Source organism: Tachysurus fulvidraco, chromosome 16, assembly GCF_022655615.1.
Source record: "Tachysurus fulvidraco isolate hzauxx_2018 chromosome 16, HZAU_PFXX_2.0, whole genome shotgun sequence".
NCBI classification, from domain to species: Eukaryota; Metazoa; Chordata; class Actinopteri; order Siluriformes; family Bagridae; genus Tachysurus; species Tachysurus fulvidraco.
This window is the reverse complement of record NC_062533.1, coordinates 21,577,051-21,591,267: the sequence shown is the minus strand read 5'-3', so window position 1 is coordinate 21,591,267 and position 14,217 is coordinate 21,577,051. Positions and strand designations below refer to the sequence as shown.

General features: G+C 42.1%; 1 protein-coding gene across 2 annotated transcripts in view; it reads left to right on the top strand.

Moving 5' to 3' along the window:
- si:dkey-174m14.3 (uncharacterized protein LOC563117 homolog) overlaps positions 1-13,823 on the top strand; it is a 38,635-nt gene extending 24,812 nt beyond the window's left edge. Inside the window, exons 2-7 of one of the 2 annotated variants that reach the window (XM_047801869.1) lie at positions 5,910-6,092; positions 7,730-7,891; positions 8,149-8,215; positions 8,416-8,523; positions 9,856-9,936; positions 10,707-13,823. In XM_047801869.1, coding sequence (XP_047657825.1) covers positions 5,995-6,092; positions 7,730-7,891; positions 8,149-8,215; positions 8,416-8,523; positions 9,856-9,936; positions 10,707-11,966 — 1,776 coding nt within the window. In that variant the 5' untranslated portion in view covers positions 5,910-5,994 and the 3' untranslated portion in view covers positions 11,967-13,823. The remainder of the gene's footprint in view (positions 1-5,909; positions 6,093-7,729; positions 7,892-8,148; positions 8,216-8,415; positions 8,524-9,855; positions 9,937-10,706) is intronic. The other variant, XM_047801870.1, reaches the window with a different exon arrangement.
- The last annotated feature ends 394 nt before the right edge of the window (positions 13,824-14,217 follow it).

Below are 14,217 nucleotides of genomic sequence, written 5' to 3'. Positions count from 1 at the left end.
ACTACTATCACCACCCCTCTAGTGTCTGGATGCACACTTCTAAAGCTAAGATTTTTTCCCTCAGAGAGCTAATTATAATACACTTATCACAGGTACGATTAACGCTAAAGACCACTACACATCACTGTACACACTATACACATACACATCACTGTACACACTATACACATACACATCACTGTACACACTATACACATACACATCACTGTACACACTATACACATACACATCACTGTACACACTATACACATACACATCACTGTACACACTATACACATACACATCACTGTACACACTATACACATACACATCACTGTACACACTATACACATACACACCACGATACACACTATACACATACACATCACTGTACACACTATACACATACACACCATGATACACACTATACACATACACATCACTGTACACACTATACACATACACACCATGATACACACTATACACATACACATCACTGTACACACTATACACATACACATCACTGTACACACTATACACATACACATCACTGTACGCACTATACACATACACATCACTGTACACACTATACACATACACATCACTGTACACACTATACACATACACATCACTGTACACACTATACACATACACACCATGATACACACTATACACATACACACTATACACATACACACCACTGTACACACTATACACATACACACCACTGTACACACTATACACATACACACTATACACATACACAGCATGATACACATACACATCACTGTACACACTATACACATACACACCATGATACACACTATACACATACACATCACTGTACACACTATACACATACACATCACTGTACACACTATACACATACACATCATGATACACACTATACACATACACATCACTGTACACACTATACACATACACACCATGATACACACTATACACATACACACTATACACATCACTGTACACACTATACACATACACACCATGATACACACTATACACATACACATCACTGTACACACTATACACATACACACCATGATACACACTATACACATACACACTATACACATACACATCACTGTACACACTATACACATACACACCATGATACACACTATACACATACACACCACTGTACACACTATACACATACACACTATACACATACACAGCATGATACACATACACATCACTGTACACACTATACACATACACACCATGATACACACTATACACATACACATCACTGTACACACTATACACATACACACCACGATACACACTATACACATACACATCACTGTACACACTATACACATACACATCACTGTACTCACTATACACATACACACCATGATACACACTATACACATACACATCACTGTACACATTATACACATACAGACCACTGTACAAACTACACATATACTCCATACACATACACGCCACTATATACACCACTATACACACTATATACACACACACACCACTATACACACATTACACATGCACACTACTAAACACACTATAGACATACACACCACTATACACTCTATACATATACACACCACAATACACAAACACACCACTATACATGTACATTTACATTTATGGCATTTAGCCATTTCAGAGTGATGTATAAAAGTGCTTTAAGTCTCTATCATTGAACACATTAACACTGGACCACTCTTACAGAATTCAGATACCATAAACCTACAAATCTGTTAAGGGTTTTCATTTTTAAATACACAAACGGGGGAAAGGGCAAGTCCAAGTATTTCATGAATATGAAGCTCTTCACTTTTTTCTGAAGACAGTCAGTGACTCAGCTGTTCAGACATCTAGAGAAAGTTCACTCCACCACTTCGGTGCAGAACAGAAAAGAGTCTTGATGTAGACCTCCTTCTTACCCTGAGAGATGGTGGACCAGTGGAGCAGTGCTGGTAGATCTGGACTAGATCTGATACATGCTGATGAGGCCTTTGAGGTAAGAGGAATCTGGACACATTTTGGCTTTGTAGGCAACCACCTGTTGCGTTTAGCTACTCAGTGGAGAAGCACAGCAATGTGGTGGTGTGGAGAACTTAGGCAGGTTGAAAACAAGCAGCTACATTATGGGTCATTTACAGAGGATGTGTTCATATGTAGACCTGATAGAGAGAGCTGCAGTAGTCCAGTGTCGACATGACAAGAGACTGAACAAGTACCTGAGCAGTCTGTGTGGGGAAACATGGCTGAACCTTCTAATGTTGTAGAGAATGAACCGACATGAGCAAGTCACATTAGGGACATGAGAGGAAAAGGACATTTGATGGTTCATGGTTACCCCAAGGTTGTGAGCTGTGACTGAAGGGGAGATCAGATCGTTGTGCAAGGATATTGTAAGGTCGTGACCTGGGGATGAATCACCTGATGATCAGCACTTCAGTTTTACTGAGATTGAGCTTTAACTGATGAGCAGTCATCCATGATGAAATTTCTGCCAGACATGCTGAGATCCGGTCAGAAGCTGTGGTATCTTTTTTTTTTTTTTTTTTGGGGGGGGGGGGGGGGATAAGTTGTGTATCATCAGCATAGCAGTGGTAAGAGAACCCATGTGAGTGTACAGAAAGAAAAGAAGAGGAACAAGTACTGAGCCCTGTGGGACACTGTACACACTAGACACACAAATTGTACACTGTACAGACCACACAAATTCATAACACTACACACATACACACTATAGACACTGTACACAATGCACAGTACAGACCACTAAAAAAACTATACAAATACAGACCACAATGCAAACTATACACATATACACCACTGTAGACACTATACACATACACACCACTATACACACTATACACATACACACTGTAGACACTATACACATACACACCACTATACACACTATACACATACACACTGTAGACACTATACACATACACACTGTAGACACTATACACATACACACCACTATACACACTATACACATACACACTATACACACTATACACATACACACTGTAGACACTATACACATACACACCAGTCTACATTATACACACACACTGTCCATGCTGTACACATACACACCACTAAATACAGACACTCTTCACACTTTTCACACTTTTCACACACACACACACACACACACACACACACACACACACACACACACACACACACACACACACACACACACACACACAAACACCACTATTGTAGTGTATAGTGTGTAGTGTGTAGTGTATAGTGTGTAGTGTATAGTGTATAGTGTATAGTGTATAGTGTGTAGTATGTAGTGTATAGTGTGTAGTGTGTAGTGTATAGTGTGTAGTGTGTAGTGTGTAGTGTATAGTGTGTAGTGTGTAGTGTATAGTGTGTAGTGTATAGTGTGTAGTGTATAGTGTGTAGTGTATAGTGTGTAGTGTATAGTGTGTAGTGTATAGTGTGTAGTGTATAGTGTGTAGTGTGTAGTGTATAGTGTGTAGTGTATAGTGTGTTGTGTGTAGTGTATAGTGTGTAGTGTATAGTGTGTTGTGTGTAGTGTATAGTGTGTAGTGTATAGTGTGTAGTGTATAGTGTGTTGTGTGTAGTGTATAGTGTGTAGTGTATAGTGTGTAGTGTATAGTGTGTTGTGTGTAGTGTATAGTGTGTAGTGTATAGTGTGTAGTGTATAGTGTGTAGTGTATAGTGTATAGTGTGTAGTATGTAGTGTATAGCGTGTAGTGTATAGTGTGTAGTGTGCAGTGTGCAGTATGTAGTGTATAGTGTGTAGTATGTAGTGTATAGTGTGTAGTGTGTGGTGTGCAGTATGTAGTGTATAGTGTGTAGTGTGTAGTGTATAGTGTGCAGTATGTAGTGTATAGTGTGTAGTGTGTAGTGTATAGTGTATAGTGTGTAGTGTGTGATGTGCAGTATGTAGTGTGTAGTGTATAGTGTATAGTGTATAGTGTGTAGTGTATAGTGTGTAGTGTGTAGTGTATAGTGTGTAGTGTGTAGTGTGTAGTGTATACTGTGTAGTGTATAGTGTGTAGTGTATAGTGTGTAGTGTGTAGTATATACTGTTTAGTGTGTAGTGTGCAGTATGTAGTGTATACTGTGTAGTGTATAGTGTGTAGTGTGTAGTGTATAGTGTATACTGTGTAGTGTGCAGTATGTAGTGTATAGTGTGTAGTGTGCAGTATGTAGTGTATACTGTGTAGTGTATAGTGTGTAGTGTGTAGTGTATAGTGTATACTGTGTAGTGTGCAGTATGTAGTGTATAGTGTGTAGTGTGCAGTATGTAGTGTATACTGTGTAGTGTATACTGTGTAGTGTATAGTGTGTAGTGTGTAGTGTATACTGCGTAGTGTATAGTGTGTAGTGTATAGTGTGTAGTGTGTAGTGTGCAGTGTGCAGTATGTAGTGTATAGTGTGTAGTATGTAGTGTATAGTGTGTAGTGTGTGGTGTGCAGTATGTAGTGTATAGTGTGTAGTGTGTAGTGTATAGTATATAGTGTATAGTGTATAGTGTGTAGTGTATAGTGTGTAGTGTGTGGTGTGTGGTGTGCAGTATGTAGTGTATAGTGTGTAGTGTATAGTGTGCAGTATGTAGTGTATAGTGTGCAGTATGTAGTGTGTAGTGTGTAGTGTATAGTGTATAGTGTGCAGTATGTAGTGTATAGTGTATAGTGTGTAGTTTATAGTGTGTAGTGTATACTGTGTAGTGTATAGTGTATAGTGTGTAGTGTGTAGTGTGTAGTGTATAGTGTGCAGTGTATAGTGTGCGGTGTGCAGTATGTAGTGTATAGTGTGTAGTGTATAGTGTATAGTGTGTAGTGTATAGTGTGTAGTGTGTAGTGTGTAGTGTGTAGTGTATAGTGTGCAGTGTGCAGTGTGTAGTGTATAGTGTATAGTGTGCAGTGTGTAGTGTATAGTGTATAGTGTATAGTGTGCAGTGTGCAGTGTGTAGTGTATAGTGTGTAGTGTGTGTTTAGGCTGATACAGAGTGATTTGATTGGATTAAATATCGGACTCCACCATTGTGGAGTCACAATGGTGGAGTCAGATATTTCTCTCTCTCTCTCTGTCTGTGTGTGTGTGTGTGTCTCTCCCTCTCTCTCTCTCTCTCTCTCTCTCTCTCTCTCTCTCTCTCTCTCTCTCTCTGTCTCTCTCTCTCTCTCTGTCTCTCTGTCTCTCTCTCTCTCTCTCTCTCTCTCTCTCTCTCTCTCTCTCTCTCTCCATTTAATATGCTTCTTTTGTTAAAACACTTTTGTGTGTGTGTGTGTGTGTGTGTGTGTGTGTGTGTGTGTGTGTGTGTGTGTGTGTGTGTGTGTGAGTCACACTCTCTGGGTTTCCGTAGTTAAGGGGTTTCCTGGTAGATGATCTGTCCCCACCAAAAGAAGGAGGAATTAGTCTCTCTCTCTCTCTCTCTCTCTCTCTCTCTCTCTCTCTCTCTCTCTCTCTCTCTCTCTCTCTCTCTCTCTCTCTCTGTCTACAAGCACTGATGACTCACACATTTGCAGTGAGACATGTTCACAACTCCCACCATCTGGATAGTCTGTCTGGATAATGTGTGTGTGTGTGTGTGTGTGTGTGTGTGTGTGTGTGTGTGTGTGTGTGTGTATGTGTGTGTGTTTGTGTGTGTGTGTGTGTGTGTGAGAATGTGTGTGTGTGTTTGTGTGTGTATGTGTGTGTTTGTGTGTGTTTGTGTGTGTGTGAGAATGTGTGTGTATATGTGTGTGATGAATATTATCACTGATCTTACCTCTTCTAATATAAAGCACATCTGATGAAAATGATCAATTTCTTTCTTTCTTTCTTTCTTTCTTTCTTTCTTTCTTTCTTTCTTTCTTTCTTTCTTTCTTTCTTTCTTTCTTTCTTTCTGTCTGTGTATCTGTCTGTCTGTCTGTGTATCTGTCTGTCTGCAGGGTTATCACAGAGAGCCCAGTGCAATTCTTTAAGACCCTCCACAGAGAGGATGACAGATAAACACCAGCAGCTCTACACATCTACATGAGAGCTGATGTTCACACACACAACATGAAGAAGATCTACATCGGCAAAACGGGCCTGAAGAGCTCACGGGCCGGCTGTAAGCACCAGAAGAAAAGGTGAGACAGAGTGAGACAGAGCAGAAGTGAGACACGTCTTCTTGTTTGTATTAATATTGGATGTGCTGTCTGTGATCAGGAGGCAAACAGGAGGAGGATGCTTTCAAACACATTTAGTTTGTAGAGCAGTACACGCTTCCTGATTGGGTGTCTGTTGCCTAGCAACCAGACATAACATTCTAACAGTGCATCATTTCACACTGTAGAGGTTTAACACACTCCTACACTTCATGTGAGACGTTCATCCTCTACCCAATGCTACCCGGTGTAGCCTGGAATACTGGAGCTGGTGGTGTTCTTGTGTTCTTCAGAAATAAGGATTAAACTGGATTAAATTGGATTAAACTGGATTAAACAGGACCCCATGTTCATTAGAGATGGGAAGTTCGGTTCTTTTCCGCGAACCGGTTCTTTCAGACAGTTCGGTTTAATGAACCAGTTCAATAATCCAGTTCACCAGTTCTTTTACGTCCTGACGTAATGACGTCATTCACGATGATGTCATGACGTAAATTCCATTATCCCGCTGCCGGCAGATATTAATACAATCGATTTAACACATTTGTAAAGTTCTTTGTAATCATAACTTTAGTTAAATACGTTTCTTACATTTAAGTTTTGCAACTAAAACACGCAGTACAGGCATTTATGTGCTAACGTGGATGTTTTACATGGCTTAAAGATATAAAGTTAATAAACTAATCTTCATCAGCTTACAAAAACTTGCATCATTTTGAAATGTTTCTTTCGCTCCATCAGTTGTTTAAATAACTAATGTAACTGAGTTATAACACTCATAGGTTAATAAGACATTAAATCAGAACCATTTCCATTTGTTGCTGTATCGGTTCAGTCATCCGACAGCAGCTCATCGGTTCTCAGTCTGTAGGACGCGTCCGAAACAAACAGTTCTCAGTTCAGTGTACTGATGATTCGCTGTATCGGTTCAGTGTACTGATGATTCACTGTATCGGTTCAGTGTACTGATGATTCGCTGTATCGGTTCAGTGTACTGATGATTCGCTGTATCGGTTCAGTGTACTGATGATTCACTGTATCGGTTCAGTGTACTGATGATTCGCTGTATCGGTTCAGTGTACTGGTGATTCGCTGTATCGGTTCAGTGTACTGATGATTCGCTGTATCGGTTCAGTGTACTGATGATTCGCTGTATCAGTTCAGTGTACTGATGATTCACTGTATCAGTTCAGTGTACTGATGATTCGCTGTATCGGTTCAGTGTACTGATGATTCGCTGTATCAGTTAGTAATTCACGCATGCACAATATCAACAGCTCACAGTTCTCTCAGCACAACATGTCAGTTCAGTGTACAGGAGTTACATATACTAGATATTAGTTTATTTAGAGTCGGACCGACTGTCAGACATGACCGAAAGTGTGTAACTTTAGTAACTTGTGGATCAGCGCTGACTCAAGACGCAAACTGTTCATGACTTTTCAGACATTTGTATAAAACTGTTTTTTTATTTGCAAGCAGGAAGTGATCTACAATCTCTGAGGAAATGCTTTCAGAATCTAAAGCAGTAGTATACCGTCTTAACAACGTGTGTATGTGTGTGTGTGTGTGTGTGTGTGTGTGTGTGTGTGTGTGTGTGTGTGTGTGTGTGTGTGTAGCTCTTTGCAGGAGCAGAAGGATGAGCTAAGGAAGCGTTTGTCCTTCACCACCCAAAAGTTGGAGTTGTTGGAGAGTGAGTTTGACTCCACGAGGCAGTACCTCGAGACAGAACTGCGCAGAGCTCAAGAGGAACTTGACAAATTCACTGATAAACTAAGGAGGTACAACACACACACACACACAAACACACACACACATACACACACACACACACACACACACACACACACACACACACACACACACACACAGTAATGAAGCTCCTGCTGTGACTCTAATGATCCTTTAACACACTTCACTTGAGCTGATAATGTAAGACAATTGGCCCAAGGGCACTTAATAAAGGGGAAGTGGATAAGGGGAAGTGTGAGACACAGAACTGAAGCACAGCTCATGCTGGATTTCTGCTTTATTACAGAATACAGAGCAGTTATTCGGCATTACAGAGGATTAATCAGGACCTGGAGGACAAAATCCACCGAACGGTGAATGAAATGCACACACACACACACACACACACACACACACGCGCACACACACACACACACACACACACACACACACACACACACACACACACACACACAAGTTTCATAAGTCAGCTATCAGTATAAACTTCAGTGTGTGTTTTGTATCTTGTGTGTCTTTAGGGGGCGTGGCCTAATAATGTCTGTATGTGTTTCAGACCCAACATCATGATGATGAGAAGCGAGCTCTCAGTCAAGAGATCATTGTCCTTAACACACACCTGATGGAGGCAAAGATCACTATCGAGAAGCTTAAAGAGGACAATGTAAGGGCACACACACACACACACACACACACACACACACACACACACACACACACACACACACATACACACACACACACACTCAGTGTTTTGTGAGACGAGTGTTGCAGCTGCTTCAGTGTTTAGAGTTTCGGAGTTTCTCCACATTCACATTATTACTTCCACAACTTTCCTGAATATAAAAGAAATATGAAGCATAAAGTCCAGAGACAATTAGAATATTTACATCTGATGATCTTTAATGATAGATCATGTATTAAACATCACGTATTAAACATCACGTATTAAACATCACGTATTAAACATCACGTATTAAACATCATGTATTAAACATCACGTATTAAACATCACGTATTAAACATCACGTATTAAACATCACGTATTAAACATCATGTATTAAACATCATGTATTAAACATCATGTATTAAACATCATGTATTAAACATCACGTATTAAACATCACGTATTAAACATCACGTATTAAACATCATGTATTAAACATCACGTATTAAACATCATGTATTAAACATCACGTATTAAACATCACGTATTAAACATCACGTATTAAACATCATGTATTAAACATCACGTATTAAACATCACGTATTAAACATCACGTATTAAACATCACGTATTAAATATCACGTATTAAACATCACGTATTAAACATCACGTATTAAACATCACGTGTTAAATAATCTGCCAGACCGAGACACCCTGATCTCAGGATGGAGAATAAAAAGGAGAGATGAAGTGATGAGGCTTTTATTATCAGCATGTATTTTGTACACAGCTGCATACGGCACATGTAATAAACCTTCTGATCTTCCTTTAACTCATGTTCTTTGTTATAGAGCAGGTTTGAGCTGGTTATTAACTCTGACATGTTACACGTTATAACGCTGACCTTTCACCTGATTGTCTGCTCAGGTCCTGCTTTTAGTCTCATTTTCAGTAAAAAGAGCTTCAGAGTGATTCAGTTTGCATGAAGGAAGAGGGGAAGGGGAGAAAGAGAGAGAGAGAGAGGAGGTGGGAGATTGGGGGGAAGAGAGACGGGGGGGAGAGAGACAGGGGGTGAGAGATGGGGGTGGGGAGGAGGGGAGACTTTTTTTCTGAGTAATAATGAAACACATTTATGAGAAAAATCATCAAACTTCATTGAAACTCAGCAGCTGATTCTCCTGTTGTGTCTAACTGAGGTGTGTGTGTGTGTGTGTGTGTGTGTGTGTGTGTGTGTGTGTGTGTGTGTGTGTGTGTGTGTGACGTGTTGTGTTAGAGAGATTTTTGGTCTACCATCTGCAGTGTGTGTAACCTCCTGTGTGTTGTGTGTAGGATTTATACAGCAAGGACTGCAACCTAGCAGCTCAGCTCCTGCAGTGTAATCAGTCTCAGTACAGAGCTCAGCTCTCTGAGGTGGGTTTATTATCACACACACACACACACACACACACACACACACACACACACACACACACACACACACACACACACACACACACACACACAATCACAAGTAAAGTCAAGAGTCAAGTCAGGAAGCTTCTATTATCATCTCATGCTTATATATCTGACACAGTACACAGTGACAGTGCGGGACAAGAAGACAGTGCAGGACAAAAGACAGTGTGGGACAAAAGACAGTGTAGGACAAAAGACAGAGAAGACAAAAGACAGTGTAGGACAAAAGACAGAGAAGACAAAAGACAGTGTAGGACAAAAGACAGAGAAGACAAAAGACAGTGTAGGACAAAAGACAGAGAAGACAAAAGTGTGGTGTGTTTGTTGTGTTGTTCGGCTTGGCGGTTTGGGACACAGTCTCAGGCTGATGGACAGATTTATTCACATTTATTATCAGTGTTCTTTATTGTCCCCTCGTCTGGCCTCAATCATACAAAACCTTCTCTTTTATTCTCCTGGTGCTGAAAACACACTTCAGTCTTCAGTGCTTATTACTGAACACTGTAATTAGCCTGAAATGTCCTGCTAGCTAATTACATATGGTTTACTGCTACTGTTGCCATGGTAACAAATGGATGCTGAGTGTAATAATGGTTCAGTTCCTCAGGGGAGACCAGGATGATTTTTTCTAAACAGCCTTATAAGTTATTTGATAAACACAACATTATCATTAAGAGATTTTTTACATTAAATCTAATGTAAAGTTTTTTCTTACTCTCTCTCAGTTGCCGGCGGATTTTCTGGAACGTCTGAGTCTGCACATTGAGGATTCCTCTCCAATCTGTCGCTCGCCGTATTCCGACCCCATTCCCTCCTCTGCACTGTCTAATGTTTTGGAGAAACCAGAGGAAGCGTCACGTTCCCCGAGTCCAACACGGCATGAGCTCCACGAGCCTCGCGAGCACCCGGGCTTCCTGATCGGCACCCCTGTGAGTGGAAACGAGCGGTTGGGTCTGGGATTGAGGGGCGTGGCTAAGTGTGATGTTTACAGCAGTGACACGGCACTGTACTGCCCAGACGAGCGACGTCGTGAGCGCAGGCCCAGTGTTGACCTGCACCGCTTTCCGCATTTTAACACCTCTGTGGGTGGAGCCTCTAGCTCCTACTCCAGTTTCAGTGGAGGTGGGTCTGAAGAAAAAGGGGCCGAGCCTCCTTACAGCACCACCTCCTCACCTCAACACCATGGGATCTACATGGAGTGGCGAGATGGTGTTGAGTATGAGCACAAAAGTGACGATTCCTGGGAAAGAGAAAGTCCAAGCGCCTTCAGTGTATCTCATGTTTACCAAAACGGCGGCTCTCCTCTCTACAGTGGCGCAATGTCGTGTTACAGTGAGCCATACGAGCCCCTACCACCATCCACCTCCCCCAGTGTCAACTATGGTGACAGTCGGCGTGGTAGTGCACTGGTGCCAGAAGAGGAGGAGGAGCCAGAGGAGGAACAGGAGGTGCTGATTGGCCGATGGAGGCGGTTAAGTGTAGAGGACGTCAGTGCACACTCATTCTGCAGTGCCGGACGTGCTTCACCATACAGCTTTTCTGAGCAGCACTTCTCCGTCCGACCTGCCAAGATCCGGCTTGGTCCCCTCTACAGCAGCTTCCAGGAGGGAAGTGACGCTTATCGGCACCATGGTGCCGCCCTGCTGGATCAGTTCTCCAGCACTGATCTCCGTAATACACACTTGTACAGCACAGAGGACGAGACCCAGGAGGTGGAGCAGCAGGTGGCTGGACTCGAGCAAGAATATGAGGATGAGGAGGTGGATGTGAGTCCAAACAGCTCCAACGAGTCACTGGAAATCGGATCCATGGACATTGGTGCTGAGCTGCAGTCATTTCAGCAGGACCGGATCAGCACCTCTCCTCAGGAAAGAAGTTCTCCGACGACTCAGGCAGCATCACAGTACCAGACATTCACCAATCTGGGCCTGACGAGGAAGGACAGTCTCACGAAAGCACAGCTCTATGGCACTCTGCTCAACTGAGGACCCTGTGAGGACCCGGGTTCCACAAAGACTGTGGAAACGTAACAAAATGTTTACTGTATGAGGAGGAGCTCAGCTCCACTTTGTTCTGCTCATCTGAGGACTTGATTTCACTTTATTCAGTTCGAGTCACATGTCTGAGTGCGCTACTGAGAACCATTAGCATGGGTCGTTTCAGCCGATTTCAGCCAATCAGAACACGATTTTGGAATTATGTTATTAAATAGGGCTAAATTTGATAAAAAGGTTTCTCAGTTTTAGTAAAGATGTGAATAAATGTTTTTGTGAGCAAACACAATGAAATATTCTCATCAGATTTACAGAAACTGACTGTTCATAGGCACATGTACATGTTTAAACACCAATCAGCTGTAAATGAGCACTTTTATCACTGCTGATGTAACACAAAAACAAAATGGTGACTACACTAAATGGTGAAAGAGATCGTGCTAAGCGTTCAACATTCCAGTAATGCAGCTCAGCCACTGCAGTGCATCAACAGCACACAATTACACGTCTTCCTACGTGGGTGTCATTACTTTTGTTCTAAATCAATGTCCTATCGTATTTGTATTCATTTATACATTTGAGTTTCACAAAGTGTTCTTTGTAACTGCTGTGTAACTGTTTAAACCTCACAGCTTCTGAACCACTTACGATAACTCCGCCTCCTACGAGGCAGAGTCTGGGTGTGACCGCGCTGCCTCTGGGAGTCAGACAGAATGTGAGGTTGGGGGTAGGGTTAAAGCCCTTAGGGGTGTGAGACAGCTACAGACTCTTCTGCACATTAATACACCAACTTCCCTGACTCATTTCTCCTGACTCTCCTGACATGGGGACTCTCGGTGGTGCACTCAGACCTTTTTCTGTGCGTTCTCTCTGTGTTTCTGCTCAGTGGTGTTTTTCTACAGTGGAGATGAAATCATGATGATGTTCTGTGGTTGATATGAAGCTTGGACGTTTCTACAGATGATTTTAATGCTTGTGAACGCTGCATATTTTTAAGTACCACTTGCTGCACCGCAAGGGGGCGGAGTCAGACCTGAATCAACTCCTCCTAACTGGGCAGAGTCAAAATAAACGATTGTGGCGACAAACCTCAAGCTATATAAGTGTGGCTCTGTGGTGCAGATGGTCTCGGGGGTAAGAGTAGTAGGAGGAGTCAGGTCAGGTCAGACTCCACCCACTGCACTTCTGCAGGATTAATATTCTAATTTTTTTGAAAAAAACTGTTTGTTTCTTGGATTTTGGAAATTGTGATTTGATACGCAGTGTGTGATGTGGTGTAGTGTGAGGTTTGAGTGAAAGGCTTTATATCACAGAAGGTTGGAGGCAACATGCTACTCGGTCATGCTAATTGTGAGACTTAAAGTGAATTACTCTTTTATCCGTAGCTGTATTTATTGTTCAGTATTTCAGTGATGAATGAAACTCTGATTACAGAGAGAATAATTGTGTCTTTTTAAACCCTTCTCACTGCTACACAACACAAAGCCACAAACAGACAACCTACTGATATCTGACCTAACTTCCAAATCACTGGCTGCATCCCAAAAGCTGGTTTGAAAGGAAGCACCTGCTAATTGGCTAATTAGCAGTTAGTGTGTGAGACTAGCACTAAATACACACACTGTATGAACAGCAGGAACAGAGTCAGTGTTCAGGACCACGCCCCCTGCATCTGATTGGCTGACGTACAGGTTTATTTTGTAGTTCTTCTGATTGGATTCTTCTCTGTGTCTCAGCTCCTCTACCTCACTGACGCTGTTCCCTGTAATCAGACACACCATCATGCATGAGCCTCCCTCCTGCCCCTTTACTCTGTTTACCTTTCTCTAATAAAGCACAATTACTATACCACTGCTGTCTCTGTCTCTCTGTCCCTGCTGTCTCACTGTCCCTGCTGTCTCTCTCTCTCTCTGTCTGACTCTAATAAAGCACAGCAGCACTGCCTCTGTCTCATTCTGTCTGTCTCTCTATATCAGTCCTTTTGTGTCTCTCAAATAAAACACTCATTCCCTACCGCTTATCCGAACTTCTCGGGTCACGGGGAGCCTGTGCCTATCTCAGGCGTCATCGGGCATCGAGGCAGGATACACCCTGGACGGAGTGCCAACCCATCACAGGGCACACACACACACACACTCTCATTCACACACACACACACACACACACTACGGACAATTTTCCAGAGATGCCAATCAACCTACCATGCATGTCTTTGGAACGGGGGAGGAAACCGGAGTACCCG